Raw genomic sequence first — 27,356 nt, forward strand, 5'->3', positions numbered from 1 at the left:
CTATCGGCCCTCAAACTTGTAGACAAAGAAAACCATGTGCGCGAGTGTTAGAACCACGCTGATTAACCAAGGTGTACAAAGCATCTTAATAGCACGTGATTTGGTCATGTGATTACGATACCACCATGGCTTTATCACTGCCAAGTAGCGATCTCTGCTGATTACTGCTAGCATGCCGAGGGTTGCTAGGCTACACAGGACATTCATGGCCCTTTCCTCAGGCTCCACAGTACCGAAACACATGTGCTCGCTTAGTGCTGTTTTTATACCCACGTACAAAGAAAACAGTGCATATATCAAATCGGTAACTGACAAGCTACACAGCATCAGCAGTGAAGGGCGTTGGAGAGATTTAGCTCGTGCTACAGTGATGCAGATCAGCGCGTTACAAACACATGCGATGACGGCCAACAGAATGTACAGCGGGCGCACAACATAGTTACCAGTGTCTCGCACTAGATGCTGGATTTCTTCAGGAAGGTTCGGGATCAGACATGCTTCATAAGGAAGGCGGCTAAAGTTGTTTGCGATCATAGTTTTTTCCTGAAATAATAATAAATGTCTCATTAGCTTCTCTTTTTTTTATCAAGAAAGTTATAAGGACTCCTTTCCGTTTAAGTCTTCATTCCAACCTGGATTTTCTTCCTGGCCTGGTTAAATAATTAACAGCCGTCTGTTTTACCTGAACCATGCCATCGTCCTCGCTAGCTGTGGTTACTGTCTGCTGTAATTCATTCGTCTTAAAGCTGACCCTCTAAGACGTTCTAATCAAAACAATTTTTGGCATTTTTCTTATTTTCGACTTCTAAGAGACGATTGTGCGAGGCATATGTCGGACGAAACGTCGAAATTTTGCCTTTGCACACGTACTACCTCCTTCTTCCCCAAAGTAATAAACTGACTTGAGCCTGCCATCCAATCGAAAACCAGTACCCGGTCAGCGGTAAACTTTAAAACAACAAGCGACCTCGATGGGCGCTAAAATCTGAGCCCGCGATATGGTCACGTGATACTGGTCAGCAGATACTTTGTTTTGACAGCTGTCAATTAGCTATAACGTAACATTGGTGTCCAATATCAAAGATGTGCCTATGGTAATGGTGCTACTATCTAATTCTTATATTTCAAGGTATTGGGCTTGGCGTACGGACGGACGTACGGACAGTCACGTGACAGCCATAATTTTTAAGATCGATGGTATAAGTAATATAGAGATTTAGGCGAGCCTAAAAGCGTAGCTCCTGGGCCGAGTTGCTGAGAGCCAAATTAAGCTAACCCAGGAAAAGGTAGAATTTTGATTTGAGTTTTGTAACTTTGCGTTGAGGTTTTCTGTATATTGTTTGGCCTTGTGTTTTGAGTTTTAATAAACACAAAACAAAGCAGCAAAAAACATTTGCATCGGAAGAAAAACTTATAATTCGGTTAACTTTTAATCCTGAGTCAGCGTTAACCGGCTTCCGGACAATCATGCCCTATTTTCAACAACCCGGGATGACCCCGCGATCCAATCGAAAACCAGCACTTGGTCAGCGGTCAACTTTAAAAAAACAATCGACCTCGATGAGCTGTAAACTTGAGCCGGCGATATGGTCACGTGATACTGGTCAGCGGATACCTTGTTTTGACAGGTGTCAATTAATTACAACTTGGATGTCCAATATCAGAGAAGTACACGGTAAACCAAAGCTGCATATCTCTATCAACCTATTATTTGAAGTATGGCCGCCATGTTGCGCGACCCCGTCGTCGTCGTCGTCGTCGCCGTCGAGCAATACCGCTAGCCATGATAACCATGAGAAAATCAACTCATGGGTTTCCTTTTCTTTCCTATATGAGTATGGGGCTCCGCTCGCGTGCCTTAGGCACGTAGGAGGGGATTTAACAACACCTGTAAAATTTTATCCGTACTTTCGGAGAGTCGCTACTTTTTTTTGAGGGGGGGGGGGGGGGGGGGGGGCTTGTTATTTTCGGGGCTCGCTACTTCCAGAGTGTCGGTACTTTCGGAACGTTACTGTAGCTAATCCTCAAGGCTTTTTCATTAAGAACTTTTTTTACTTCACATGGCAATTTCGTGCCCATCTACTCACTTCTTGTCATCGATTATTTATTGTTTTTGTTTTTTTTGTCATCACTGAGGCGACTGATGAACATATTTTTATAGGTGTTTCCATTTTAGTTATAGTGAAGCCGAATTAAACATCAAATCGGAATAAGATTTTTTTCATCAAGTGTCGCTCAGTTAATTTGTTGCGGCGGTCATTTCAAACGCAGTGGTGTGAAACCAACTGATCGATGGCGCGCTCAGCTGTCGTGTTAACAAACATTATGCTTTCGATCGGTTGATGGTTTCATCACTCGAAAACAATCAAAGTCGGCAGAAACCGACAGCAAACTAAAATTTAGGTCTGTGCGGTTTTTCATTCGCACGTTATTCGGAGAAGTGTTTCACCCAAATTTACAGAGCTTTGTTTGGAAATGCCTTGTTCTTGCCTTTTGGAGGGGCACCAAGTTGCCGGCCGTAAAGTCGAGTAAAGTTACAAGAACATCCGTCATTGAGTTTTACTATTGGAGCGACAAGTTATTATTAATTTCAATTAGCAGCTTTGCCTAATTATCAATTAACTAGAGCTGGAAATAACGAAAAATTGGAATTTCTCCAAACTCGGCCAGAATGAAGCCTTACAAGCATTAGCTGCTAAAATATTGTTTTAAGTTCAACGAATCCATTATTTTTTAATGATGCCTTTTTTTTTCGTCGATGTCACAAATTGGCGAAAATCGATCAAAAATGACGGCATATTGAGAGACTCGCAAACTGAAAAGTAAAAATATTCGTTTTTCAATCTAATTGCACGTCGTATTTGTGATTCATTTCTTGTATATTTAGAGCTAAAGAGATCGCAATTTGATTAAAAATCAAGTATTTCACGAAATTTTGTAAGCTAATGAGCAGAGACAGCTAAACTGAAGGGTCGACATTTCGCCTATTTTTGAATTCTCAAAAGGTGTTCTGGTCGACACGGCTTTTTCCCAAAACGACCAACTTGGTCCGAAAGAGCAGTTTTTCTTCTTAAAATTACTGAACTGAATGTTAATTTTTGGGTAAATAAAATCGTGAACGTTAGGGCATCGAGCTAAATGCAGCATTACTCCCTGAAAACGTAACCTTCGATCCACGCGTAACGAAACCGATTACTGCATGAAAAGCAAACGCTTCGTTATTTTGAAACATTCCTAGTGATATATTTCAAAAACAGTTAATGCAAGAAAATGTTTTGAGATGTGAAATCTTTCAGGGCCAAAGCAGGCGCTAAAAGTTACTTTTTGACACAATAACGTTTTACGCTGGAAATTAAAATTACTGAACTTTTAACGGATTTCAGGGAAATTCGCAGGGCGTGTTTTAAAACACGAAATGGCACTACTTTTAGCTTAAATAGCGCTTCTGCTAGCTTAAATAGCACTCCGATTGACCTAAATAGCTTTCAGGTTAGTCTATATATCTGTAAACTGAAGGTGGCTAGCCCTCAATAATTTCGGTATGGGCTAACATGTGCCATTTCGCCATTTCGTGTTTTAAACACACCTAAATTTTACGAACTTGAAATATATTTTATCTAACCGATACCTACCGGAATATTTATATATATAGCAGAGTCTTCCTCTAGGATTAGCCTTCAGAAGAAGCTGATCGGATCCAGATTTGGAAACCTCCTAAAGAACAACTGTTTAATTTTCCGTCTGCCCGCTGCTATATAAAATTCCACCTGCCGACTGCTCATTAGAGGAAACCAACTGAACTGCTCTCACAGTTTCCATGAGCAACCGCAAAATAAACAATCACCAAAATTGTAAAGTGAAACAATATTGGATCATTGGCTGTCTTCATGAGCAGTTAGAAACTAGAGTCAAGTTCCATTACCTTTAAAAAGTGCTGAGACCCAGATTACCGAGGCACACGTGTTCGCTTAGTACAGATTTCTTTTTCAAATATTGAATTTTTAAATTGTACAATTGTACTTAATTTTTAAGATTTTATAACTTGCACATATCTGTATTTTCCAGGCCCCCTATGATTACCAGTCTCGTTGCTGAATGGCTCGCCTGGCAAAATAAATTTAAGTAAAGTTACTTACCGAAGGTAAAGTAAAAACTGAGAATATATATCAAATCAGTTACTGACAAGCTACACATGTACAGCATCAGCAGTGAAAGACGTTGACACGCAACTTAAAAACTGTAGTTCAGTTTACAAGCAATAATAACAGATAAGTGTGATTATTGATCACAACAGCATTTATATTTTTGGTTTTACTGCAGCTCCATTTTACATAGCCACCAAAACGCTTCTCTTGATTAAATAACTGCACAAACATTCCTTTCAATAACTTTGATGATACTAAGTCACGTGCATGCAACGCGTCATGTATTAAGAACGAGCGTTTCAAGACATAAAATTTCTCGGTTGCATAAGTACAAAGTTCAATACAAGCGTCGTGGCTGTTAAGCAGATATCTAACAAAAAAATTATGAAGAGCACGCGCAGCTAGTACAAAAGTACAAGGTTCAACCTAAAATGAATATCTAACAAAGGAAATTATAAGGCGCTTTCCATTCAACCGAAAACTACAGTGGGAACGAATGGTAGGGAAATTTCCTGGAAAAAGTTCCAGAAAATCCGGAAGTTGTTGATTTTCCGAAAAGCGAAACATTCAACCGAAAATTCGGTGGATTCTGAAACCAAAATCAAATGGAACTGAAATTTCTAGGAAAGAAATTTCAAAATTTTGGGCATACCTCAAGAGGTTGTCCTCTTTTTCCGAAATTATGTAAATGAGCAATTTTCTATTTAAAAGACGTCAAGACAGCGCTTTTATTCCAACAAAAAATACGCCAACATGGTAGGCTTGCACAGCTATTGTGCCACTCATTAAACCCTTTGTTTTGCGACTTTTCGCTGCCATCGTGGCTTGTATAAGGTCCCTGCTGTTGTGGTCTAAAAGTCATGATGTCGACGTATCAGTGTACTGTTTGCTTCTATTTTTGCGATTTAAATGTCGAAGTTTTTAACAATTCCAAGGCGAACAACAGTGCGAGACGGTCAGACATTTTCAATTTTAGAGGAAAAAATTGCGAATAGAACGGGCTTATCGTTTTCCACAATTCACAACGGACATTTTGGTTGTATGGAAAGCGCCCATAGAAACGCATGCAGCTAAAACAAATTCGAAAAAACCAAGTTCAGTTCGAATAAAATCTGAGTGAGAGCAAGCAACTTCGAATAATACTACTGATTTTTCACAATCTTAAAATTGGTTTAACGTAGAATCAGGACTTAAAACGTAAATCCTCTCCTAGCAAAAATGCTCCCCCAGAACGATGTTTAGAATACGAAAATTTCGCTGTGGAACTGATTCATGGTCACTGGTTATCCACAATGAACTGTAGAAACTCCCATTTAACACCGACAAGATTCACTGCATAAGAAATGATGATCCGGATTTCCAAGTCCAGTCCACTCACTCCGGAGTCTGGAGTTACCGCAGTCCGTAGGCGTTATGTCAATCTGCCCTTCCCTTATTCTTGTTTTCCTATTAAGCAACAGAATTTTGAAGTTCAAGATTTTGCTTTATCCAAATTTATAACGTCAAAGAAGCTTAAAGAGTCCGTCTAGATGGCGATTGATATTGCATTGTTTCTGATAATTTTCGCTATTCCACAGGAAGCTTTCAGACAGAGCAATTCAAGGGATCATTTTTTTCCCGTCAAAAATACTTTCGTATTGACTTTGCTTGTACTGTCCCACAACTAACAACAGTCTTTGATGTCATATGCATCTTGTAATGCATTATGGGTAACTATACTATAGTGACACAAAATTCGCCTCTCTGTGTAAAAGCATGCAGGCCAAAACATTCACCTTTTCATAAGCACGGTGCCTAGTGCTTATCATGTAACTCTCAAAAATACTTTTCCTGTGTCCTTGAACTGACCTGCTTTTAGACCTGCTGTGGTTTGACCTGAAAAAGTCGCAAACCAAGTTTCGATATGTTAGCGCTTAACAGCACTCTTGGAACCGCGAACTGTCGCACAAATTCAGTTTTTAGAGTGCTGCATGTCAAGTAACCGATAGCCAGACTCAAATGATGTCCTTTGACCAACAAAATACAGCTATTTCGAGGAAACTGACCGGTTAATTAGTCTTCCATACATGGCAGCTGCAGAATCAAACTTCTTCAATCGACTACGTCAAACTTCTTCAATCGACTACGTCATGTTACTGTTTCTCAAGCCCAGCCTGCTCGCTCTTAATAAAAGGTCAGGCAGCACAAGCTCTTATAAAGGCAGCGTCCGCAGCCAAAATAGCTGTATTAAGGTGGAATGGTACCCTTGAGGGGACCAAAAAGTTTGGTTTAAATATGGTGAAGAAATGTCAATTGCGCGCGATCGCGCTCATTGGGAGAAAATGAATTTTTAAGGCTTTATAAAACCCTCGACATAATATATCTATATCCTTGAAGCACCATTTGCAAATATCAAAATGAAAAGCCAAAGATGGCCAGGGACGCCTTTAATATCGGGGAGGTCTGGAACCCAGTATGTCCCTACGGTAATAAAGCTGTTTTAAAAAAGCTGATATTGGGGTCTTAGTAGGTCCGGGTAGAACCTTATTGCAAAGAATCAAACATTTCTGTTATCAATTGGCTGTGACAACTTTCTTCATGATGGTTGATCAAAATTTGGTTGAGGTTCTGACGTCTTCATTTGGCTAATTTGCATATTCCAAAAACATGAATATCTCTAGAACGAACAGAACTATTTGAAAATAGTAAACAGCATTTTTCTTCTCGTACAGACCTCTTTTTCACTTTTTAAAATGACTATGATACGAAAGAATTTCATCGGCAATCCAATTTACTTTACATTAGTGATCCTGTACGAATGGATCAACAATTTAGCCTCTTGAAGACATGATTGATCATCGCAGTTATACACACAACTTAAGCAGTTGGGAAATTTTAGCCTTCTCACTTAATTAAGTCTCCTAACAAAAAGGTCACAAACTCATATTCTTCAGATCTTCAGACCAGGAACAGTGAAAGTCTCCATCTACACAAATGCAACTCTGTCCTGGGATAACAATCACTTGTGTTCCATTTAGCCCCTCTATGGAACTCTTTTTGTATGAAATGAACTTGAGGACTGTGCCTCTGTACCTTGAAACGTATTTGAAATTCCTTCTACTGAGCAACTGGCTCAAAAAGTAACTTACTGACTTTGCGTCGTTTTATTACTAATTGCAGTATATTAATAATTTTAATTCAAACCAAATGCAATTTCTAAAATATTTTTGACGAATTTGAAATTCGTACTGTTAAGCAACTGGCTCAAAATAAGTTATTGATCTCGCGGTTGTTGTTTTTTTTTTCATAATTGTAGCCATATTAGTAGTTATCATTCAAACCAACTGTAACTTTTAAGCGCAATATTTTTGATGTTATACATAAACATACTCTATAAATTCGGTACGAAGATCCTCTCAGGCAACCTAATAACCCTTACTGTAATTTTGTTAACATGAACAAATACTTAGGCCCGGGTCAAACGCTGTACTTCGCATGATCCGAACCCAATTCAACCAATTAGGCTCATGCGAAGATCGGAGTTTGACCCAATTAAGTTCGACTGATTTTATTTGGAGCGGCTGAGGCGTTCTCCACGCCTGGCCAGCCGTGAATAACGCCTGAAGACCGACTTTGATCAAACGCCGATCTTCACATGAGTCGGGCCAAACGCATAATCAAAGGTCTAAAGGCGCCATTTTGACCTTACCTTGAAAAACAACTGAACAAGACCGCTTTTGTTATTTATTTGGTGTAGCAGATCGGTTCGACCAAATTAAGTTCAACGTTTGACTCAAACAGGCGTTCTTTTAATCATGAGTCGACCCAAACTGTCATTGGGTTCGGCTCATGTGAAGTACGGCGTTTGACCCGGGCCTTATATTTAGTAAGCTTTAAGGCGGTCTTATACCTAAAAATTCTTTTTTTTTGCAAAACAACTCTGTGGAACAGTTTTGGTATCACGTTAAAGGACTTTGCACTCTGACTTCAAAAATGAGCTTTTCCAGCTCACGTGCCACAATAGTTAATGAATAACTAGCTCCTTAGTGTTAAAAAGTGGTGTTCATTATAAACACGATAACGTAATAATGAATGGTTCGAGAAGTATGGAATTAAGTTCATCCTGTCCATAAGCAAGTTGTCCAGGAGACAAACCTCAGAAAACAGTGTTTTGAGGGGGTTTTTCTCGTGAAATGTTGAAAAAGTATATTAATATTAACTAATATTAACTATATTAACTAAATAACGGGAAAAATTTCATAAATTGCAAATTTTGGAGGTTTAAGACCTAGATAATTGTGTCCTTCATCAATGTTGAAAATTTGACAACATTCGGTTAAAACCCAGTGGAGATATCGTGTGCGAGATATTGATGATCCGTCTATTTGGTCATTTTGAGAAATAAGGCTTTAAAGTTTTACTTCGGTCTCCGAGAGCCCAAATTAGCCCTGTGAACTAGAGGGGGGGGGGGGGAGGTTAGGGGCAGGGGGAGGGGTTTATTTAAAGGTTTTACGTGAATGTTTCATTGAACACCCGAATACACACCAGTCATAGAAATGTTAACCAAGTATAAGGAGCGTATAAGATGGTAGAAGAAATAATGTTCAGGATCATGATGCAAAATTCTCATAACTACACATCTTTAAAGCGTTTGTGTAAAGTATCATTAAAATGTACTGAATTGAATCCATTTTGTGAGTACTTTTAGACTGTAAACAATGGTTGCTATGGGTGTTGCTATGTTGAAATATAGCTAGAAGTGTTCAGATTTCTTAATTTAAACGTAAATTCAGGAGTAATTAGAGGAAAATCGTTTCAAAATACGATTTACAAATGGACAGGGATGTTGAATCTTCATGTTCCAAAAAAATGGTTTTCTGGAGAAAAATTCATATCTGAGAGTATAAGACCCCCTTAACACTAATATTGGGAAATTTATTCATTGTAATACTATATGAACATGCTTGTTATTAAAGTGACTGTATTTTGGGTTCTTGTACTTGATTGAAACTGGTCAAACCGTTTTTGTTTGTTGTTGTTATTATTGTTGTTGTTGTTCCTGCTGTGGTTTCTGGTGTTGTTGTTGTTGTTGTTGTTCTTGCTGCAGCTGTGGTTGTTGTTGCACGTGCAGGAAGCACCTAAATAAACCTCTTAGCGGTCTGCGCATGTCCTTATTGCGAGCAAAGTTCAACAAAGCGTTCACAAATGCATTCACAGTGGCGAGGATAAAATAATAAGGGCGATATGCCCCAACGCGTTCTATTCCTTTTAGTTTAAAAACTGTTGCCCACAGGAAAGCCGGCAGGAACGTTAACTACAATACCAGCAGGATCAATATAACAGTGGCAGCTGATTTCTTTTCTCTCTTCATTACCGCCTGTATCTCTCTTATTCCAGCCGTTGGAGGTTTGTTGAAATATATACCAAGATGACTAAAAATGATGATAATAAAACAAACACAATAATACACAAGGGTGATTGCGCATAGATGTTTGTATCGGCCGTCAAACGTAAAGATAAAAAAACATACCGCGCGTGTTACAACCACGCTGATTAACCAAGGTGTACAAGACATCCTACTAGCACATGATGTACTCACGTGATTACGATACCACCATGGTTTTGCCACTGCCAAATAACGATCTCTGCTGATTACTGCTAGAGTGCCAAGGGTTGCTAGGCTACTCAGGGTGATCATAGCGGTGTCTCCGGTCCCAATGACAGAGACACATGTGCTCGCTTAGTACTGTTTTTATACCCATATACTGAGAAAACAGAGCATATATCAAATCAGTAACTGACAAGCTACACAGCATCAGCAGTGAAGGACGTTGAAGAGATTTAGTTCTTTCTACAGTGATGCAGATCAGCGCGTTACAAACAAATGCCATGACGGCCAACAGCATGTTCAGCGGTCGCACAACATAGTTACCAATGTCTCCCACTCGATGCTGGATTTCTTCGGAAAGATTCGGGATCAGACATGCTTCATAAGGAAGGCGGCTAAAGTTGTTGGCAACAATATCTTTTCCCTGAAATAATAAGACATTTCTCATAAGAAAATCATAAGAAGACACTTCGATCTGAGAATTTAACTTTGTTAACGTTAACTCTGCTTCCTCAAGATTCTCTTTCTTAACAAGAAAGTTGTTAAGAGCTGCCTGGACAAATTGTGTGTTCCAATCCTATGACGTGTCCGTTACATGTTTACAGCGAACTAACAATATAATGGCATGAAATTTCTTATTTGACGTTATATTAGATTTTCTTGATAGCAAAAGCGAAATCAAACATTAAAAAAAGAAAAGAAAAACAGAAACAGTCTTTCAAAGACGTGATACAGAATTGCCCGAATATCGAAGAAAATCAACACCAAAAAGTATAGAGAATACCTCACTCGGGATCTGTTTGTTATCTTGATACGCTTTTACAGCCAAGTAGAACAAATATCCGTGATACATTTGCATTAATCGAACAGTTTACATTTCAGTCGACAAACAGTTACATTCTTCAGATGGGTTCAACAGTTAGCCACCGTCAACAAACAGCATTTCCAGAATTCGTGGTTCGAATTATCTGCTCTTCAGGTGAAATCAATTTTCAAATGTGTCGGGAGAACTCTTCCAAACATTCGATGAGGTTTTCTGTTACAATTTCATTTAACATAGTAAAACGGTTTCTTTCAAGTTAATCCCCTCAAAATTTTTTCATTAACCAGTTTTTAATTTCAAGTTATTTCCATCTGATAGATTACTGCCTACATGACCAATGATCATTATTTTCTCGTGTTATTTTAGTATCATACTTACACCGGTACCTCGCTTTACGGCTTTATTTTACAACATCATGAAGATGGCAATTGGAAGTAAAGCTTTCGTGCCCATTTACTCAGTTCTTGCCATCGATTATGTATTGCTTTTGTCATCACGGAGAGGACTGATGGATATGCTTTTGTAACGTAGGATATTTTTAATTATAATGAGGCCGAATTAAATATCAAATCGTGAATAAGATTTATTCTTAGTAAGCGTCGCCCATTTGATTTGTGAAGGCGGTCATTTAAAACGCAGTGGTGTGAAACTAACTTATGACGCTCGGCTGTCACGTTACCAATCAGTAAGACGGCGAACTCGAAGTTTTCGATCGGCTGATAGTTTAACCCCTCGCCAAGCAACAAAGTTGCGAGCAGTGTAATTGTTTTAGTATAACCCACTGACCAATCTGAGGTTGCCTATTTACCGAGTTAGGATTTCGAGTTGGATTTCGAGTTGGATTTTCCATTTGGAGTTTCGAGTTAGGATTTTGTTTGGCGGGGTTTCCGATAAATTTTCAGCGGTTTTACACAACGTACTTTGTCATCGTCTTGAGGTCTTTTCAAAATGGAAGAAAAATATACTTATTTCAGAAACTTCACCAAAACGTGAAGTTGATGCCATTCAGTTTTGAAAGATTTACTAGCGCCGTCTATTTAACAATTACATTATAAGCTCGAGATTTCTACTCCATAGAAACAGAGTAGAAATAGAGAGTGTACAATTAATCTAATTGTTTTGGCGTTAATGTACTTGTCGTTCAAATCGTTATCTAAATCCTCTTTAGGGGACACCTAGAAACACAATCGCCGCGTCTTCTCGCTATCTTCAACAGAATAGACAAATCAAGTCAAATTTGGCTCCTGGTCAAATCAAATCAAAACTTTATTTATCGAGGGTGACACGTAATAGTTTATCAACTAATAAATTTGTGGCCCTCTTAAATGTACTAAAAGTTAAAAATCTACTATAAACAATAATCAAAGATTATCACTAAACAGTGATTAGCATAACCAATAAAAGAACGGCCTTCATGAAAGAACTATTTAAAGGGATATCTGCTAAAATTACGTAGGCCGTCCCTAGGTGGGCCAATCAGATTTCGTGTTCATATCGTAGTCGGTCATTGGGTTATGCTAAAATACGTCAGTGGATCAGTGGGTTATTTTTGACACTGATATCTTATTGGTAAAAACACGAGAAATCGAATCTAAAAATTAAGTTTATCTCTTTAATTCGAAGCCAGTCGCATGCAGAAGCTCAGTTGGTGCTATAATAAATGCATCAAGCTGTTCCATTTCGTTCACATTTAAGCCTCGTCATAATGGTTGAACCACTTTTTTTTCAGACATTTTGCCCCTCCCGCCTCAGTGCAATGTTGACTAAACTCTTTGAACGGACACATGAATATATTTTCCCATTTTCCAACATTGAAAGGGGTGAGGGTTTTTTTTTGACACTTAATAGTTGCTATGATCGAAATTCGAAACATTTGCACGTGTTTCAACTAAATGTGACGAGGATTGTGGCTTATGGAAACGCTAGCCGCACCAAGCCAGAAAGACTAGTATGCACTTATTGCTGTTACTGAAATGTATTGATATCAATAAAGCTGATATGATATGATACGATACGATACGATACGATACGATATGATATCAGTATGAAAATAGAGCTGTTCAGCAGTCCAATTAAACCTGAACGTTTCGTGTTTCGCAAACTACCAGTTGATTTGTGCATGCCACGTGGCGTAGTGTAATCGCCAATATTTCAATCTTGTCCCCTGAACTCGAGCATTTTCGGTCAGCGGACTAACCAACAGAATCACTGCGTCTGGGACGAGTTTGCCGTTGTTCTACTTTAGATTTTCCTTATTTTAAAGCCAATCAAAATCACGCCTGTAACGGAGCTCTCGAGAGTCCCCCGTTTCGTCAAGCTTGGCCGAATTAAGAACGTGATTCAATTTGATATAAATTGCGTTGAAACAAGGGTGAACAGTTCCTTTTTTCCACTATTGTACATTTTTTTACATAACCCTTTTTATTTTTTTGAAAATCACCCTTCAATAGGGTCCATTCCCCTTTAGGCTAAAGCGTCGCGCCTCATAACCCCGACTGAATTTGGCTGAATTTGTGAAGATTTGGTCGATTTTATGGCGACTACTATTCACAGGCCAAGTAAGAGCAACAAACAATCCCAGACGAAAAGTTGGGTTAGTATGGATGTTAATCCGTTTCCTCCGCTTTTCCGAAAGTTATATTTGCAAAAAGGGGGGAGCAGGGGTGGCGCAGTGGTGAGAGTGCTCGTCTCCCACCAATGTAGCCCGGGTTCAAAACCTGGACCCGGTGTCATAAGTGGGTTGAGTTTGTTGTTGGTTCTCGTCCTTCCTCTGAGGGTTTTTCTCCGGGTTCTCCGGTTTTCCTCCCTCCACAAAAATTAGCATTTCTAAATTCCAATTCTATCGGGAATTCGAGGGCCATGGGTTTGTCAGTCGTACGACTGTTGTGTGTTACCCTCGTTAAACAAAGTTGATTAATTTTATTTTATTCAATCTGGCATCTTCTTTTTGGTTGCCATTACCGCGTGAAAAAGAGTATTTGAAGCAGGATCTGACCATCAGTCATACAGAATCCGCTGACCAAAGCAGTGCACGTGCTTTTGAGTCCAAGATGGCGTCGGTTAGCCATATTCTTGTCATTTACTTTCTGCAAGGATTTGTGCTTGGAGAGCCCCAGCAGAACGCGCTCAACGTTGCAAACGTGCTGTTACCTTATGTTCCTAGAGGTTCAGTGCATACGAATTTCACATTGAGAGCTCTGCAGGGGTGTTACTTGTGGTATGTTTTCGTAGCGTGGTTCTGGTTCCCGCCATTTTGCATACTTTTTGCAGTGGAATAATTCAAGGCGGTTTTATTTTTTTAATTGATTTATCCTAGGGTGTCACACAGACCCGAAGTTGCCTCTATCCAGCCTCTATACAGTAGCGAGATAGAAGAATCTGGTGAGAAATTTTAAGTCTAAGTCCTTCTCTGGCGATCACGAGAAAGACTACTTTAGTTTCCATTGTTGTTAAGTACTTTTTTATTTTAGTATATCTTAGTATAATCTTATTTTATTTTAGTGTACAGTGTACAGTTTATTTTATTTTACAGAGCCCCACTGAAAACCACTATCAGTGAAGTGGGCCCCCTCTACAAGCTTAAATAAGCTTATCTTATTTCTATTGATACCTTGAAATTGCATGTGCAACTTGAGCTTATTCTTAGTTGAAGTATTTTCTGGTTGCGTACCCCCCCCCCCCCTTTCCCCCAGGACATTATACATTAAAACTAAACACGTAATTCATCAGCCTGTTTGCTGTACTAGAAGAGGAAAGAAAGTGGTTGATTTTTCCAATTTGCTTATCACAGTTTGCAGATCCGTGACTTATGGTAAAAAATCATGTTTTGTGGATAATTCGTACGTGTTTTAAATTTCAACTTTGTTTAGGAAAATGCAGATAAAGTGGTAGTCTTGAATTTGGCTCAAAATCAATATATTTTTGGAAAAAAATTGGCCATTGAAGGTTTATTTAATAACCTTAACTGGAGCACTATTATTAGACTGACCACTGCTCGTTCCCAGTGCCTTTAGAGCTCAGTACAGTTCCTGCATTTAGCTGCATTTACACACAAGGTTGTTTCCATTTTATATCCACCTCCACCTATGGAAAGGATTTTCTGAAGGGGCTGTGAAAGTCATTTCTGAGTGGGTCGCCCTGTTGGTACCTACATGCCGTTTGACTTTTAGAATATTTCAGAATAGGGTTGAAATAAAACTGGGCTTTTCTTTTTCCTTTATGGAGTAAATTTTGATGTCAGTAAAAGGGTTGCGTTAGGGGTGGTGGGGGTGGGGTGTGGGAGTCGGGGTGGGGTGTGGGAGTCTGGGTGGGGTGTAGATATACATTGTAGAATGCAGTGGCCCAACACTTTAAGACTTGCGTGCATTGTGTGAGCTTTAAAAAGTCCAATTTGTTTTCTTTTGGTGAGTGATCTACTACAAGTACTAAAAATGGTGCTGAGGATTCATCATAATTGTGTTTTACGTTGCAGTAACACAACTTGGTAGAAAATGTTCCAAAGAAGCCATTGTAACAGCACAGGCAAGGCTTCCAGAGAAACAAATGTCAGAAATATTGGCGGAAGAAGAGGGTACGTTTAAACAAATCACACCTTTCTTGTTCCGTCAGTAGCATGTCAGGCAAGCTTTGCTTGAGCCCTGATGTTTTAGTGTGATGCAATCAGGCCGAAAAACCCACTGTGAGACTAGATTAAAGGAGTATGATATGCCACTAAAACATACATCTTCCCAATTTTTTAAGGCACGATAAGCTTAAATAAACTGCATGCAGCAAATAGACTATAATGTTATCCTACAGCACAACATCACTTCGGGTTGAGCTAGAGACTTGGGGCATCTGACATGATGGGGTGGTAGGATCTGCATAATTCGCTAACATCTGCATCCTTGGTATATTGAGAGCTTTTTCCACATAAAACAGAAAAAGTGTTTCATATTAGTGATAAAGCAGCTGCTTACGATCCCCACAAGTAAAAATCCCGAAGAGATTGATTACTTTGAAGTAGTTTTTCTCCTAGAACAGGGTTAATTCCTTATTTGTCCTTAAATCTATCGTCTATGTCTTGACAAGTTCTGATAATATATTGTGACTTGTCATTTCTCTTTTAGTTACTGGTGTACTATTACGAAGTGATGTCTTTGTAGACATCATTTCCTTAATTGAAATTGTTACCACTACACGAGAACTTTTGCTTGGGGAATCTCCAGAAGTTTGTCATATCCAGGCTTTTGACTCTAAAGGTGAGAAACAATTAACTTTAGTGCTGTAATTATAATTTACATCACAGGAGACATAGGGGACCTTATATTAGCGTGCTGGAGTTGGATCAAGCACTCTAGGTTTGGGTCCTGGCCAGGGTCATTACATTGTGTTGTTAGGCAAGGCACTGTACTTTAACAATGTCTCCATGATGCAGGTTTATGCTAATGGGTATATGTACATTTGTACCAGTGGAATTATTTTTTTTTCTTTTTCAGGGAACTTGTTTTCCAGTTTAGAAGGACTTGAGGTTGTTTGGGAGCTCAAAACAGTTGAAGGTGTTGGATCGGTTAGTGCACAGTCTGTCTTAAGGTAAGATACAATAAATCAACAAGTACATGTTAATTCTAGCTACTGATCAGTCTTGGAAACTTAATGCTAACAATACTTGGTATACGTAGCAACTCAGAAAATTTATGAACATACCACTTTTGAGATCATCTTTGCCCTTGTTTTCAGTTGTCAAGTATTCTTTACAGTTTTTATTCTTTCTTGCTGAACTTGCGAGGGTACACATACACTGTATATTTTAATTGAAGGAAGTGGTTGTGGTGTTGTCACAGTATAATGCCCATAGCTAATACATTGCATTGTTGTTTGGTTCTTTAATTTGTAGATTTATGCAGTTTGACATTTCCAGTTACGAAACATCACCAGAGATATATGCTTTGGAAGAAAAGGTAACAAGTCTGAATCATCTGCCACAAAGTGAGCAGTTGTTTGTTAATAAAATTAATGATATCAAGTGCGTGCACAGGTAATATCTGGAATATACAAAAATTTGGGCAGGTTTAAAATAGACGAGGGCAAAACAGTTACATGTATCTTATAATTCTCAAACACACTGCCCTGGATCAAACTATATATGATTAAGACTAGATGCATTTGACTATTTAAAGTACACTGTATCAAAATGCATAGTACACACAATATAAATTTTTATGGTGATTAGAAAAAAAAAACTAAATTTATCAAATTGTTGTTTTGGTCAACAGGGCTCTCGTGGAAGCAGCATTGTTGTTGAGCCAATCAACACAGGAACAGCCATTGTGAAAGCAACACTAAAGGACAAAGCTTTTTCTGTAAGTGACAATCACAAATTTCTGCCGAGCATGCTGCATGTTCCTGGATGTTTGTTTAAATTGTGTGTTATATAATTGACTGAATGTTGTGTGATTGGGAAATATGGATGAAAAAAATGCGAGGACTGCCAAAATTGAACAAGGTTCTGTCCAAATATGTAGGCCTTTTGCATGGGCTGGTGTCTGATATAGTCAATTAAATAGTAAATGACTGTCAGAGAAAGCACCTCCAATGGAAAAGGATTTGAATTTGAGATAGATGTGAGTTCAAGTTAGTTAAGTCCAAGATAGCGAGGTTGAACTTAGGGCAGCAGTGCTTTAGAAGCACCTGGGTGTCACAGGCGACTAACTTTTGCCTTTGGGTGACTGGAAAAACTTAATCCTTTTTTTCTGGGTGCTGGGCACCCAGGATTTTATGATTAGGAACCTTTTGGCTCCTCAGAATTCTTCTTAGGTCACAGCCTTCGAACTGAACTATAAATGTATTTATAACACATTCTAGCATGATTATTCTAACCTCAAACCTTCAGAATGTTGCTCCAGCGGAAGTGAAGATTGTTGTACGGGATAATGTGATGCTGGTACCAGGGCATGACGTGTACATTCTAGTCAACACGTCTGTCACATACAGTGTCATTAGACTGAACAGAGGAAAGGTTTCAGGTTTGTTCAGTTTTGATGTGCTGCACATTAGATCATTTTTGCGGCCTTTCTGTCAACAATAATAAAGACGATAAAGAGTTAAAATAAATATTTTGTGTCAGCGATCATAGCCAAGGTGGAACCCTAAAATCTAACTGAGGACACCTAAATCTACAGTAAAAGTTTACAATGATAATATAAAAGGACAACTTGAAAATGCTCTCAGATATTTTAATTTAAACGAGCAAGGCTTTCATTTAGGGTGGTAACACCCATCACCCCTGACAGCTGAGAATGCTTGATGGGAGTTTGACATTTCTTAAAAATACATTTACTTAATAAGTATGCATGTACCCAGTACTGCTATACAGTATGTTATTGCCATTTGTGTAAGAGAGTGTTCCGCAGCTTTGATGCACATGTACATGTAATTTAATTATGCATGGTGAATGTTATGAAACATTTAACAGAACTTTCTATACTTGTAGCTTTGAGCAGGTTGCAAAGGAAACTAATTTTCAGGCTTGCTCTTCATACAAGCTGTAACTATAAAATATAATGTACATGTACTAGCCTGAAGGTCATTCTCACTAGCCCTTACAGATATCTATTACAGTAATTATACATGTCAGTTGAATTTCCTAGGAAATTATCCCAAGTAACCGGTTACGGTACCCATTGGGCAGGGGAAGGAGAGAATCCACAAGCTCAACTGGAATATGCACTAGTCCTGGGCTATCAGACAAGACATTCTTTGCATGCCGGGGAAAATAAACTTGATTATATAAACACAGAGGGTGCATACACGTACTGGCAAAGGCATGAAAACACTGTAGATTTTGCTGCTTGACTGTTATGCACATGTACTAAATATAAATAATTAGAATGAATCTGACAAATCCATTGACATTTTCACCTCCCTAGCTGTAGCTGTGCCATCTTCACAGTTTGAGTTTGAGCTGAGTAATACCACAGTGGCCCAGTTGGACGTCAAGAAGTCAAGTGTGTTAGGCATTAATATTGGTTACACTAGAGTTACTCTTGTTGACAAAAGTATCCTTTGCATATATTATTACATGTACTCTAAATCAGTGTTAGGGGCTTTGATGGAAATGACAATCAGACCATCTCCAGACAAGAGGCTTGTTAAGCAGTTGCACTTGCATTAGTTGGTAGATTTTTGCACTGGATTGTCAGCATCCTTTGTGATTGGCTAGAGTGACTACCTTGGTTTTGCTTTCCTGACACTCTTGAAATTAAAAACCACTCTAAATTATTACTTCAATGCATTGAGCTACAAATTTCAATTATTGAGAACTATGCAAAACTATCAACAAAAGAAGCATTACAATTTCAGATGTGGGAATAAGAATTTGTCTGCATACGCATGTACATCTGATGGAATGAGGTCAAGATTTTATACCCCCTGAGGAGTGGGAGACATGCATTACGAGATGGTTGGTTGCATACATGAATGTAATGTGCTTCTGTGATGAAAGACTTGACTTGTGCAGATATGTTACACATTCATGCGGTCCATCAACCTGCTGCTGGAGTTTACGTTGTGGAGGCAGCATTCCTAGGTTTGTCTACAATTAATTTGTGGTGTCAGTTGACAAGAATCACCTTTTGTCTGTCTGTCTTGTATCAGGTAGCGCCTTTAGAGAGTATCTCTCACTTTTCTGGGGTACCCTTATGGTGGGCTAGCACCCCATCTGAGATACACGTACATGCTGGCCTTATGTATGACTAGGTTGTCACAATCTGTACCTTTCCTTTTGTTTCATTGAACAACTCTGGCATCAGGGCTAAGGTTTGAAAAACGTTTTTCTCTCCTTTTCAGGTTTTAGTATTGTCCCTCATTCAGACTGGGTGTTACAAGTAGGAGTGGAGTATGATGTCTCTGTCCAGATCTACAGTCAAGATAATCACAAAGTCTATATGACTGATGTAAGAATTTTCTTTAAACCAACTGATATAATACAGGCACAGGTCTCTAAAAGAGATGTTGGCCCGAGTAAAAGTTATCCAGGGAGATTCAGTTTAGTACGTGTAAATAACCCTTACAGAGGGTTTTCCATCCCTTTAATTCAGAATTTCTACAAATCAGCCTTGAAACTACCACCTTTCAATTTGAAAGCAATTGAGGTCCGACAGACGTATTAGTCAGGAATACAGAGAAAGACAAACTACATGCTCATATGTTACAGTGTTTTTACCTAAGGAGGGCATCTCGCAGTCACTCCACTAGCACTATACTTGTAGGTTACGCATGCAGAAGGTTGTAATGTCAAATTGAAAAAGCCTGGCAGACTTTTCCAAGTTCTGTTGTTGTCTCGTGGAAAGATCATTAGAGGCCAATCACAATAGTGTCAATTTGCTCGTCCTTCATTACTTAATAATATTATCATCTTGATGTCCAAGAAGCTTTTTGAGTGCAAGTGTAACAGGTGCACTGGACTATAGTTGATACAATTCACCTAAGAGCTAACAAGTTTGTTATGGGTGTGAAGATCAAGGCTGCAGTTGACTCAAAACTTAATGACAGCCCTACCCAGAAAGAGTCATCAAGTAGCACATGTGCATGTAATAACCAGTTGTTATACTGGCAGTGCATGGATAAAATGTCTTTTGTTCATGTAAGGCATTGTCCACACAGGCCTTGAAAAGCTCTCAGTAAAGAAAAGAACTGATGAGAAATTCTTAAATTTTTACCATCAATACTTGACTTTAGGTGGTGTTGACGTTGTTGTCGTTGGGTTACAAGTCCTTGAATGTTTGACACTATCTAGGAAAAAAAAAAAGGAATATTGAATTTACTATATGTGAAGTATAAGGAATCATGCCAAGGTTCAATTTGGGCTTGAGAATTCTGTATTTTGTGTCCCCCCCCCCCCCCCCCCCCCTCCCGTCACCGAAACATTTTTGTTTGATTCTGAGGGAAAAAATTCCTTGAATATTGCTGAAATGTTCTTGAAAGGTCCAGGAAAAGTCCTTGGAAAAAATGTGACTGATGTGTGTAGGAACTTTAAAAGGTGACTCTCAAGTGTGATATTGTTATTTTGTCTATTTTCAATAGAATATGGAAATTTCAACTTCCTTTGATCCGTTCTACTTTGAAGTTTTGTCTTCATCAAAGAATGGTTCATTCCATCATGTCAGAACTCTACAAAAGGGGACGACCACAATAACTGCAGTGTATACAAGTGTCAAGGTAGTGTACTTCCACCAACGTAATCATGATCTGATCTATCCAAGGAAATAAATGAACAGGTGAAAAAGTAAATGGTGCTGTTATTATATGTACCTTTCAAACTTCATACTAGAGGTAATTTTTGGCAGGCATTACATACACGTATCAGATTTGCCGGCACATTCACATTTCCCGCAATGAAGCAGAAGCAACAGTTTATGCTCTGTTTTATTGGCACTGTCGAGAAGTCGCAAAGGTAAACAGGTAAACTGTCCTCTACACATCCACATTGCAAATACAAAGGTAGTCATTATCGTAAAATGTTATTATAGAAGAGAAACATGCATATAATTAGTGCATTGTTGTCTGGTGGTTGCAATGTGTTTTAATTTCTGGTTTAAATCAACAACTCATTTTCAAATTGCAGATTCTTGGTACAGATGTTGTTTACACATTTGAGCATCCCATCTCAGGGCAGCAAGAAGCAGAAATTTTTGACCCAGTGGTAGTGAACCCTGAAATAGTCCTTTTCCCGTGGTATCCACCGGCACCACAGAATACGGCAGCCCAAAATCAGTTTCAATATTTACTGGAGGTAACTGAATTGCTAGGTGCTGCTGCTTCTTATATACATACTACGAAATAAATTGGAACAATAATCTAGGTGGACTTCAGTCATATTTAGCAAGGATGACCTTTTGGTTTGTGTCCTCTCTCAAACTTAATATATATATGTACATGTACAGTAAGGCTTACATTTTCTCTTGGAAAGAAACAAGTCATGAGTCCTCCCTGTTAGTCAGTGACACACGACACAAAATAAGTGTCTTAGTTTTCATTGCTGTTGTAAAGTGAAACTGTTTGTCAAAAATACTGGACTTTGCCTGTCGAGAAATGTGGAGCAAGCCTAGATTTCTGGTTTGGCTGTCAGTGTTCAGTGGGACATGCGTTGGCCTTATATTAGGATTAAGTTCTTCCCTGCTGGCACCCTATTTGCATGTAGATATTCGTATATTTTTGATGCAAATAAAGTTGTTATAAATTATATGGTTAGTGTGTGTGACTCCTAATCAAGCCATTCCAGGTTTAGGTCCTGGCTGAGATCATTGTGTTGTGTTCTTGGGCAAGACACTTTACTCTCACTGCCACACTCTTACACTTGTGTGCACTTTCTCTGTTTTGCTGTTCTCTGCAGGTATCGGGTGGGAGCGGCATGTATGTTTGGACATCTTCTAACACCTCCATAGCCACAGTAAGTACCAAAGGCATCGTTGTGACAGCCAGTTTAGTGGGACACACCCAGGTTCGTGCAGCAGACATGAGGAATCTAGCTAACTTCGGAACAGCAGAGGTAGGTCTTACCTACAATACTTGCCTACATTTACAGTAAGCGCATGTGCATGTTAGTAAATATAGCAACTGTGACAACTCTGATAGTGTTTTTGGAAAATAGTTTATTTTGTTGGAGATCTAAACAAATTACCGGGAAACTACAGATTTAAAAAAAAAGAGATTTTATGTATCAGCACATTGCAAAAATATCACGAACATTGTATGCTTGCAATTTTCCAACAACTGTGGAATCATCCAAGATTTTGGTACAATATTCTGGAAGCATGGTTAGGTAGTGCTGCTAAAACAAGTCTTATCTAACTTGTCACCTCACATAAATATAATTATTAATTTACAAGACACTATGAAAGACAAAACAAATCTGTTATAGTAATACAGTGTACATAATATATTGGCAGGGCTATCCAAACGTATACATGTATCTGTAAATTGTAGTATGTTATTATTGTTGGGTTGTTTTTCTGGCTTGATTGTGTGGTTATAAACTGTAGTTGTAAGAAAAATGTCCAATGCATTGTGTGTTAATTTAAAACTATGAATAACCAAAAATGTGTTGTGGTTGAAGATAATCAGTATAGAAGTGTACACCTTTTGCCAACCAGTCTGCAGTTTTAGTTTGATAGTGTTGCCAAGAATGTTTGCTGATATTTTCCCTTTTTTGTCACTATTCATTATTTCTTTGTCAGGTGTATGTTCTTCAGCCAAAAAAGATGGAGTTCATTCCCTCGGTAGTTGAAGCTCAAGTTGGCACTTCAATCTCACTCCCACTTGCAGTGGCTTGTTGTATTTATAAAGGTACTGTTAAATTCAAGTTTGAAAATCAGAAGCTTTATCTTTAGCAGCTGATTAAACTAATTAATGTTAAACTAAAAGCAAGATGTTGCTTGCTTTAGATGCAGAAACTACAGTGATGTTTTTAATGTCCTTTTTCCTCAGAGTGCCAAGAGTTGCATGTGTTTACTGACTGCCGAACTCTTCCTGTGACGTACACATTTTCAGACCCGTCAATCTTCAAACTTGAAGAAGACCACAGTAAGTCTAAAGAAGAGATTGCATTATGTGTTGAATCTGACTCTTAGCATGGTTGGAAATCGCAGAATTTATTTCTCTGGTAATCTTAAGTGCTGAAATTAAGCCCATGAATTCCGAGTACTCCTGTGTCTAAGCACTAGTAAGGAAATGGAGTACCGCACAAGACAAGTAAAATAATTTACTTTGGTGGGATTGAAACCCACAACTACAAGATTAAATAACAGTTGCTCTACTGAGTGACTAATGGACCCTCGTGGCAGCAAGCACTGTTTTATTATGGCAGTAATTAATGGCAAGGCTGGAGTGGATATTTCATTGCTGAGCCATGCAGCACTCATTATCAGCAGGCAGCAACAGCCTTTATGCACTGTTTTATTCCTACATGTATTTATTTCAGATTATGAGATACAAGCTGGCAGTTGCATGTCAGTGAAGCTTCTTGCCCTCCGTTCTGGCTTCTCTACTCTGACTGTCACCTATCAATACAAGGAGATCATTCTCAAAGCTTCTGTGACTGTCGGTGCTTACCATCCTCTTAAGGTCAGTTATAACTCTGTGTCTGTCCAAAGACTTAACAAGCTGGTTCATAGGAGACATAGATTTGATGCTGCTCATAATCAAGATTCATCCCCTTCCCCTGCACTTACTCAGAAACCATAAACAGGGCAACTTGGGATACAATTGTCACTGAGAGAACTACACAAATACAGGCAAAGACAGTGTAATTTTGTTTATATTTCACATGCACCTTGAGGGTCTTTAAAAGTTCTTTGAAAGGCCTTTTTGTTTCCATCAATTCCTAATTCTACATGTACATACAGTCTCTGGTACATGTAGTCCAGTATGATATCGTAATGACTGTTATGTTGTGTAAGAGCCCAAACCTTTCTAGTGATCTGTTCTTGAAAAGTTGGATTTTTGCCCTTGAGAGTCCCTGAAAAGTCCTTGAAAAGTCCTGAAGTGAATTGGTCCAAAACGTGTACAAAACCAACTGTAAGGCTTTGAGCCAAGCTCAAAAATTGTCAGCATTAGTAAGATTTAAAAGAGTGCCTGTCTCTGTAATTTCAGGTTCTTGATCCTGTGGACATTGCCATAGTTTCCTTGTGCTCTACAAAAAATCTCATGCTAGAAGGTGGACCTCTGCCTTGGATTGTTGACACTTCAGGATACTATGAAGAAGGTGAGAGAGATGGTCTCTGTTTTAAATTATGAAATAAAATATACTCCTTTGACAATTGAGTGCTAGATATAGTTTAGTGTCTTGTTACTCTAAAACTGAACCCAGAAATACTGTGCAGCTAATGTAATTTTTTACCAAAAATAGTCCAAAGCACAGGAAGTAGAACCACTGCAATGACCACTGACAAAAACTATTAGAGCACATGAAGCTACATGACTGTATCTTCTCCAATGTCTCAAATCTGTCTGTTTGTCTATTTTCCTTTTAAACTAACCTTCAATTTGTCCATTGTTTGACAGTAATTCCAGATCCATTGAGAGCTGATGATGTTTCCATTGATTATCATCATACTGCAGATTACCCTGGTAAGTGAAATATTATGAATTCAAAAAAAAATGTACACATTGATTTCTTTTCCTATAGTATGTACCGCAATTTGAGTGTTGTCTTTGAAGCTATGCTGTCCATACGTGGCACAGAGTGCCTCTTAAGAATTCTTACTGTTATATAATGGTTAACCAGTAATGCTTTACATAGTATACTTTTTTGTGGCCAGTACTTATAAGGAACATCCTTGATAAAAATAACCTCGGACATTTTTGATAATTATAATTTTATAATAAACGAAAGTCTCGTCTTGTGTGATCTTCTGGCCAAATTGCTGGGATTTACAATCATGTAAGTTGTAACATTACATTCTGTAATTTTTCCTTTACCAGTATTCAGGTTTGACAAGTTGGAGTAATATATATTTTGTGTTCAGTTACATGTAGGTAGTAAGTAATATTGTACAGTACAGTAAGCAATTGTTAAGTGAATTATTTTGCCATATGAAAACTGCTTGTGCTAAGAGTACCGCCTGTTTTCTTGCAGTGGACCACAGTGGGTCTTTTCACTATTTCAGTGTCATTTGTCGAAAACATGGTGAACAGGTGAGAAGATTAACCTTATGCCAAAAAGACCTGCATGGATTTAATGACAACATACAGTGGCTTCACAACAAGGAATGTTCTTTTTGCCTGAGCCCATCATCCTCATTTTTCCCGCCAAGAATCAAGACATCTGGCCATCGCAGTTTTTTGAGCATGCAAAAAATATTCTTTTGTGATTCTTGATTGATATCAATTTTCTGAAGCTTTAAACCATAGATTGTTTAAATTATGGTTCATGGACAGATGTGCAAAGATTTAGCCAAGCCCTGTTAATAGATTATTTAATTGTTATTTGGTGAGGGATTTATGTTCGAAGAGCAAAAATGAATAAACTTGTGTTTTACATTTCATTAACTTTTTTTTGTTAAGGTCCTGAATGTCAAGGTTGGAAACAAACCATCACAAAAGAATCCATACCCTGCAAGTTCCTCTGTATCAATCAGGTGAGCTAAAATAATCAATGTGCAGCCTCTCCGCACACTACTTAATGAATAGATTCCATGTTGTCATACACACTGTACTTTAGATCACAGATGGCATCAAAATGTGCAAGAACATCAGTGACACATTCACCTAATGGCTCGTTTGCTACGTTTTTGTTCTTATTAAAATTAATTCTGATTCCATCTGTGATCTTCATTGTATTACTGAATAGATTGTGCATAGCAACATGGAATCTTCTTAAATTATAATTATATAGAAACAAAAATTGTCACAGACATCATCCATACATGTGCCTCTGTGCTCCAATAGGTCATAAAATAATGAGAACAAATCACAATGTGAGAATAATTCAACATATTATATACCTACAATATAAATACACATAATTTATACACTCTGAATAAGCCAACAGTGCTTTATGACAGTGGCATAGATTGTGGTCATCATTTCTATGCATACCCAAGCAAAAAGGTCATAAAACTTGATGCTAGTAGAAAGAAAGGCATGTTGTCACCTTGCAAATGCCTTTTTGGCTAGATTGGAGCTCATTTAGTTGATGTCCATGCCAAAAATGTCCAAAATGTCCAAAAAAATGCATTTTTGTCAAAAATCCATAGGTGTCAATGGGTTAATGATCTCTCTCTGTTAGTTTCACTTTGTCGCTCTTGTAATAAATTGATTGTGAAAGGTAGCTTCCAATCCTTGTTGTTTTTTTTTTAGATTTGCATGCATGGATCCTGCATCATTGACTATTGTTCCTGATATTAAGCTTCCAACAGTGGATGGACGTCAACTGTCACCTGAAAATTGTGTCAGCTCAAACAAAGAAGTAAATATATACAATAAAACCAATATTTGAGTTTGCCCTTCAGGCAAGGTGTGAAAATAATGTAGAAGTGGAAATTTGTTCACAAAAGGTTAGCCCTTCTTACTTTAGTGAATTAACTAAGTTAAAATGAAACTAATAAAATAGTTAGATCACTTACAGTCCTTCTATGATTTGACTTTCCTCACAAGATTTTTCCCAATAAACTACACTTGCCTGTTTATTTATTTATTTATTTATTTATTTATTTATTTATTTAACATTTCTTTATACGCGGTTAAAAATCATCAGGTAATAATAAACTACTAATAAACAGTCCATGCTAAATGCTAATTAATAAATCAGACAAGCAAAGGGCAGAATCAACTAGCAGGACAGCAAAATCCACTACACTGTACATGTAGTGCCAGGCTATTAGACACAAACTTCTTTGCATGTCTATACCTATGGTCAAGTAGCATTGACTAGAATTAAAGTGATGGGTGCATTTTTTAAGATGGTGGAAATTTGTAAACAGCGAAAAAGCCATGTGTGAGTGAAAGTGAGTGTTGTTAATGGGTTTCTTGGTGTAGTGGCCTGATGTTCAAATACATGTACTCAATACCATGTTAGGGTACAATCACTGACCTTATGCCTGTTACTGGGCTCACACAGACTTTGCTTAAAGGAGAAGGTCACTCCAAAAGAGCTTACTATTTTGTCTCTCCACCTATAGCAAGTAAACACTGGGTTTCCCACTCATCAAAGTTTCAGCCTCTAAAGTGCCTGCTATCCTGTAAAAATTAGTCTCAAAAGAAGCCTAAAATTCAACTTTGTTGGCCACCATTTTGAAACTGCACTTGGCAGCAAGGCTTTGTT

General features: G+C 38.2%; 2 protein-coding genes across 2 annotated transcripts in view; one reads left to right on the forward strand and one right to left on the reverse strand.

Annotated features, from left to right (window-relative positions):
• Window positions 1-534, reverse strand: LOC145501787 (beta-1 adrenergic receptor-like). The gene has a single exon (XM_081481181.1). The coding sequence runs from the start codon at window positions 532-534 to the stop codon at window positions 1-3; it is 534 nt and encodes a 177-aa protein (XP_081337307.1).
• A 13,059-nt stretch (window positions 535-13,593) lies between these two features.
• LOC145500895 (nuclear pore membrane glycoprotein 210-like) overlaps window positions 13,594-27,356 on the forward strand; it is a 37,886-nt gene continuing 24,123 nt past the window's right edge. The window contains exons 1-22 of the mRNA XM_081480430.1: window positions 13,594-13,772; window positions 13,872-13,936; window positions 15,027-15,125; window positions 15,664-15,795; window positions 16,033-16,126; window positions 16,431-16,494; window positions 16,810-16,896; window positions 17,427-17,559; window positions 18,463-18,591; window positions 19,053-19,121; window positions 19,382-19,488; window positions 20,618-20,752; window positions 21,159-21,326; window positions 21,927-22,082; window positions 22,771-22,879; window positions 23,021-23,116; window positions 23,514-23,656; window positions 24,185-24,296; window positions 24,596-24,661; window positions 25,170-25,228; window positions 25,598-25,671; window positions 26,393-26,501. Coding sequence (XP_081336556.1) covers window positions 13,606-13,772; window positions 13,872-13,936; window positions 15,027-15,125; window positions 15,664-15,795; window positions 16,033-16,126; window positions 16,431-16,494; window positions 16,810-16,896; window positions 17,427-17,559; window positions 18,463-18,591; window positions 19,053-19,121; window positions 19,382-19,488; window positions 20,618-20,752; window positions 21,159-21,326; window positions 21,927-22,082; window positions 22,771-22,879; window positions 23,021-23,116; window positions 23,514-23,656; window positions 24,185-24,296; window positions 24,596-24,661; window positions 25,170-25,228; window positions 25,598-25,671; window positions 26,393-26,501 — 2,373 coding nt within the window. The 5' untranslated portion in view covers window positions 13,594-13,605. The remainder of the gene's footprint in view (window positions 13,773-13,871; window positions 13,937-15,026; window positions 15,126-15,663; window positions 15,796-16,032; window positions 16,127-16,430; window positions 16,495-16,809; window positions 16,897-17,426; window positions 17,560-18,462; window positions 18,592-19,052; window positions 19,122-19,381; window positions 19,489-20,617; window positions 20,753-21,158; window positions 21,327-21,926; window positions 22,083-22,770; window positions 22,880-23,020; window positions 23,117-23,513; window positions 23,657-24,184; window positions 24,297-24,595; window positions 24,662-25,169; window positions 25,229-25,597; window positions 25,672-26,392; window positions 26,502-27,356) is intronic.

Source organism: Orbicella franksi, chromosome 10 (assembly GCF_964199315.1).
Source record: "Orbicella franksi chromosome 10, jaOrbFran1.1, whole genome shotgun sequence".
NCBI lineage: Eukaryota > Metazoa > Cnidaria > Anthozoa > Scleractinia > Merulinidae > Orbicella > Orbicella franksi.

Bases quoted from the DNA above. Each gene is read 5' to 3' on its own strand.
- LOC145501787 (XM_081481181.1), bottom strand. From the start codon at position 534: ATGATCGCAAACAACTTTAGCCGCCTTCCTTATGAAGCATGTCTGATC.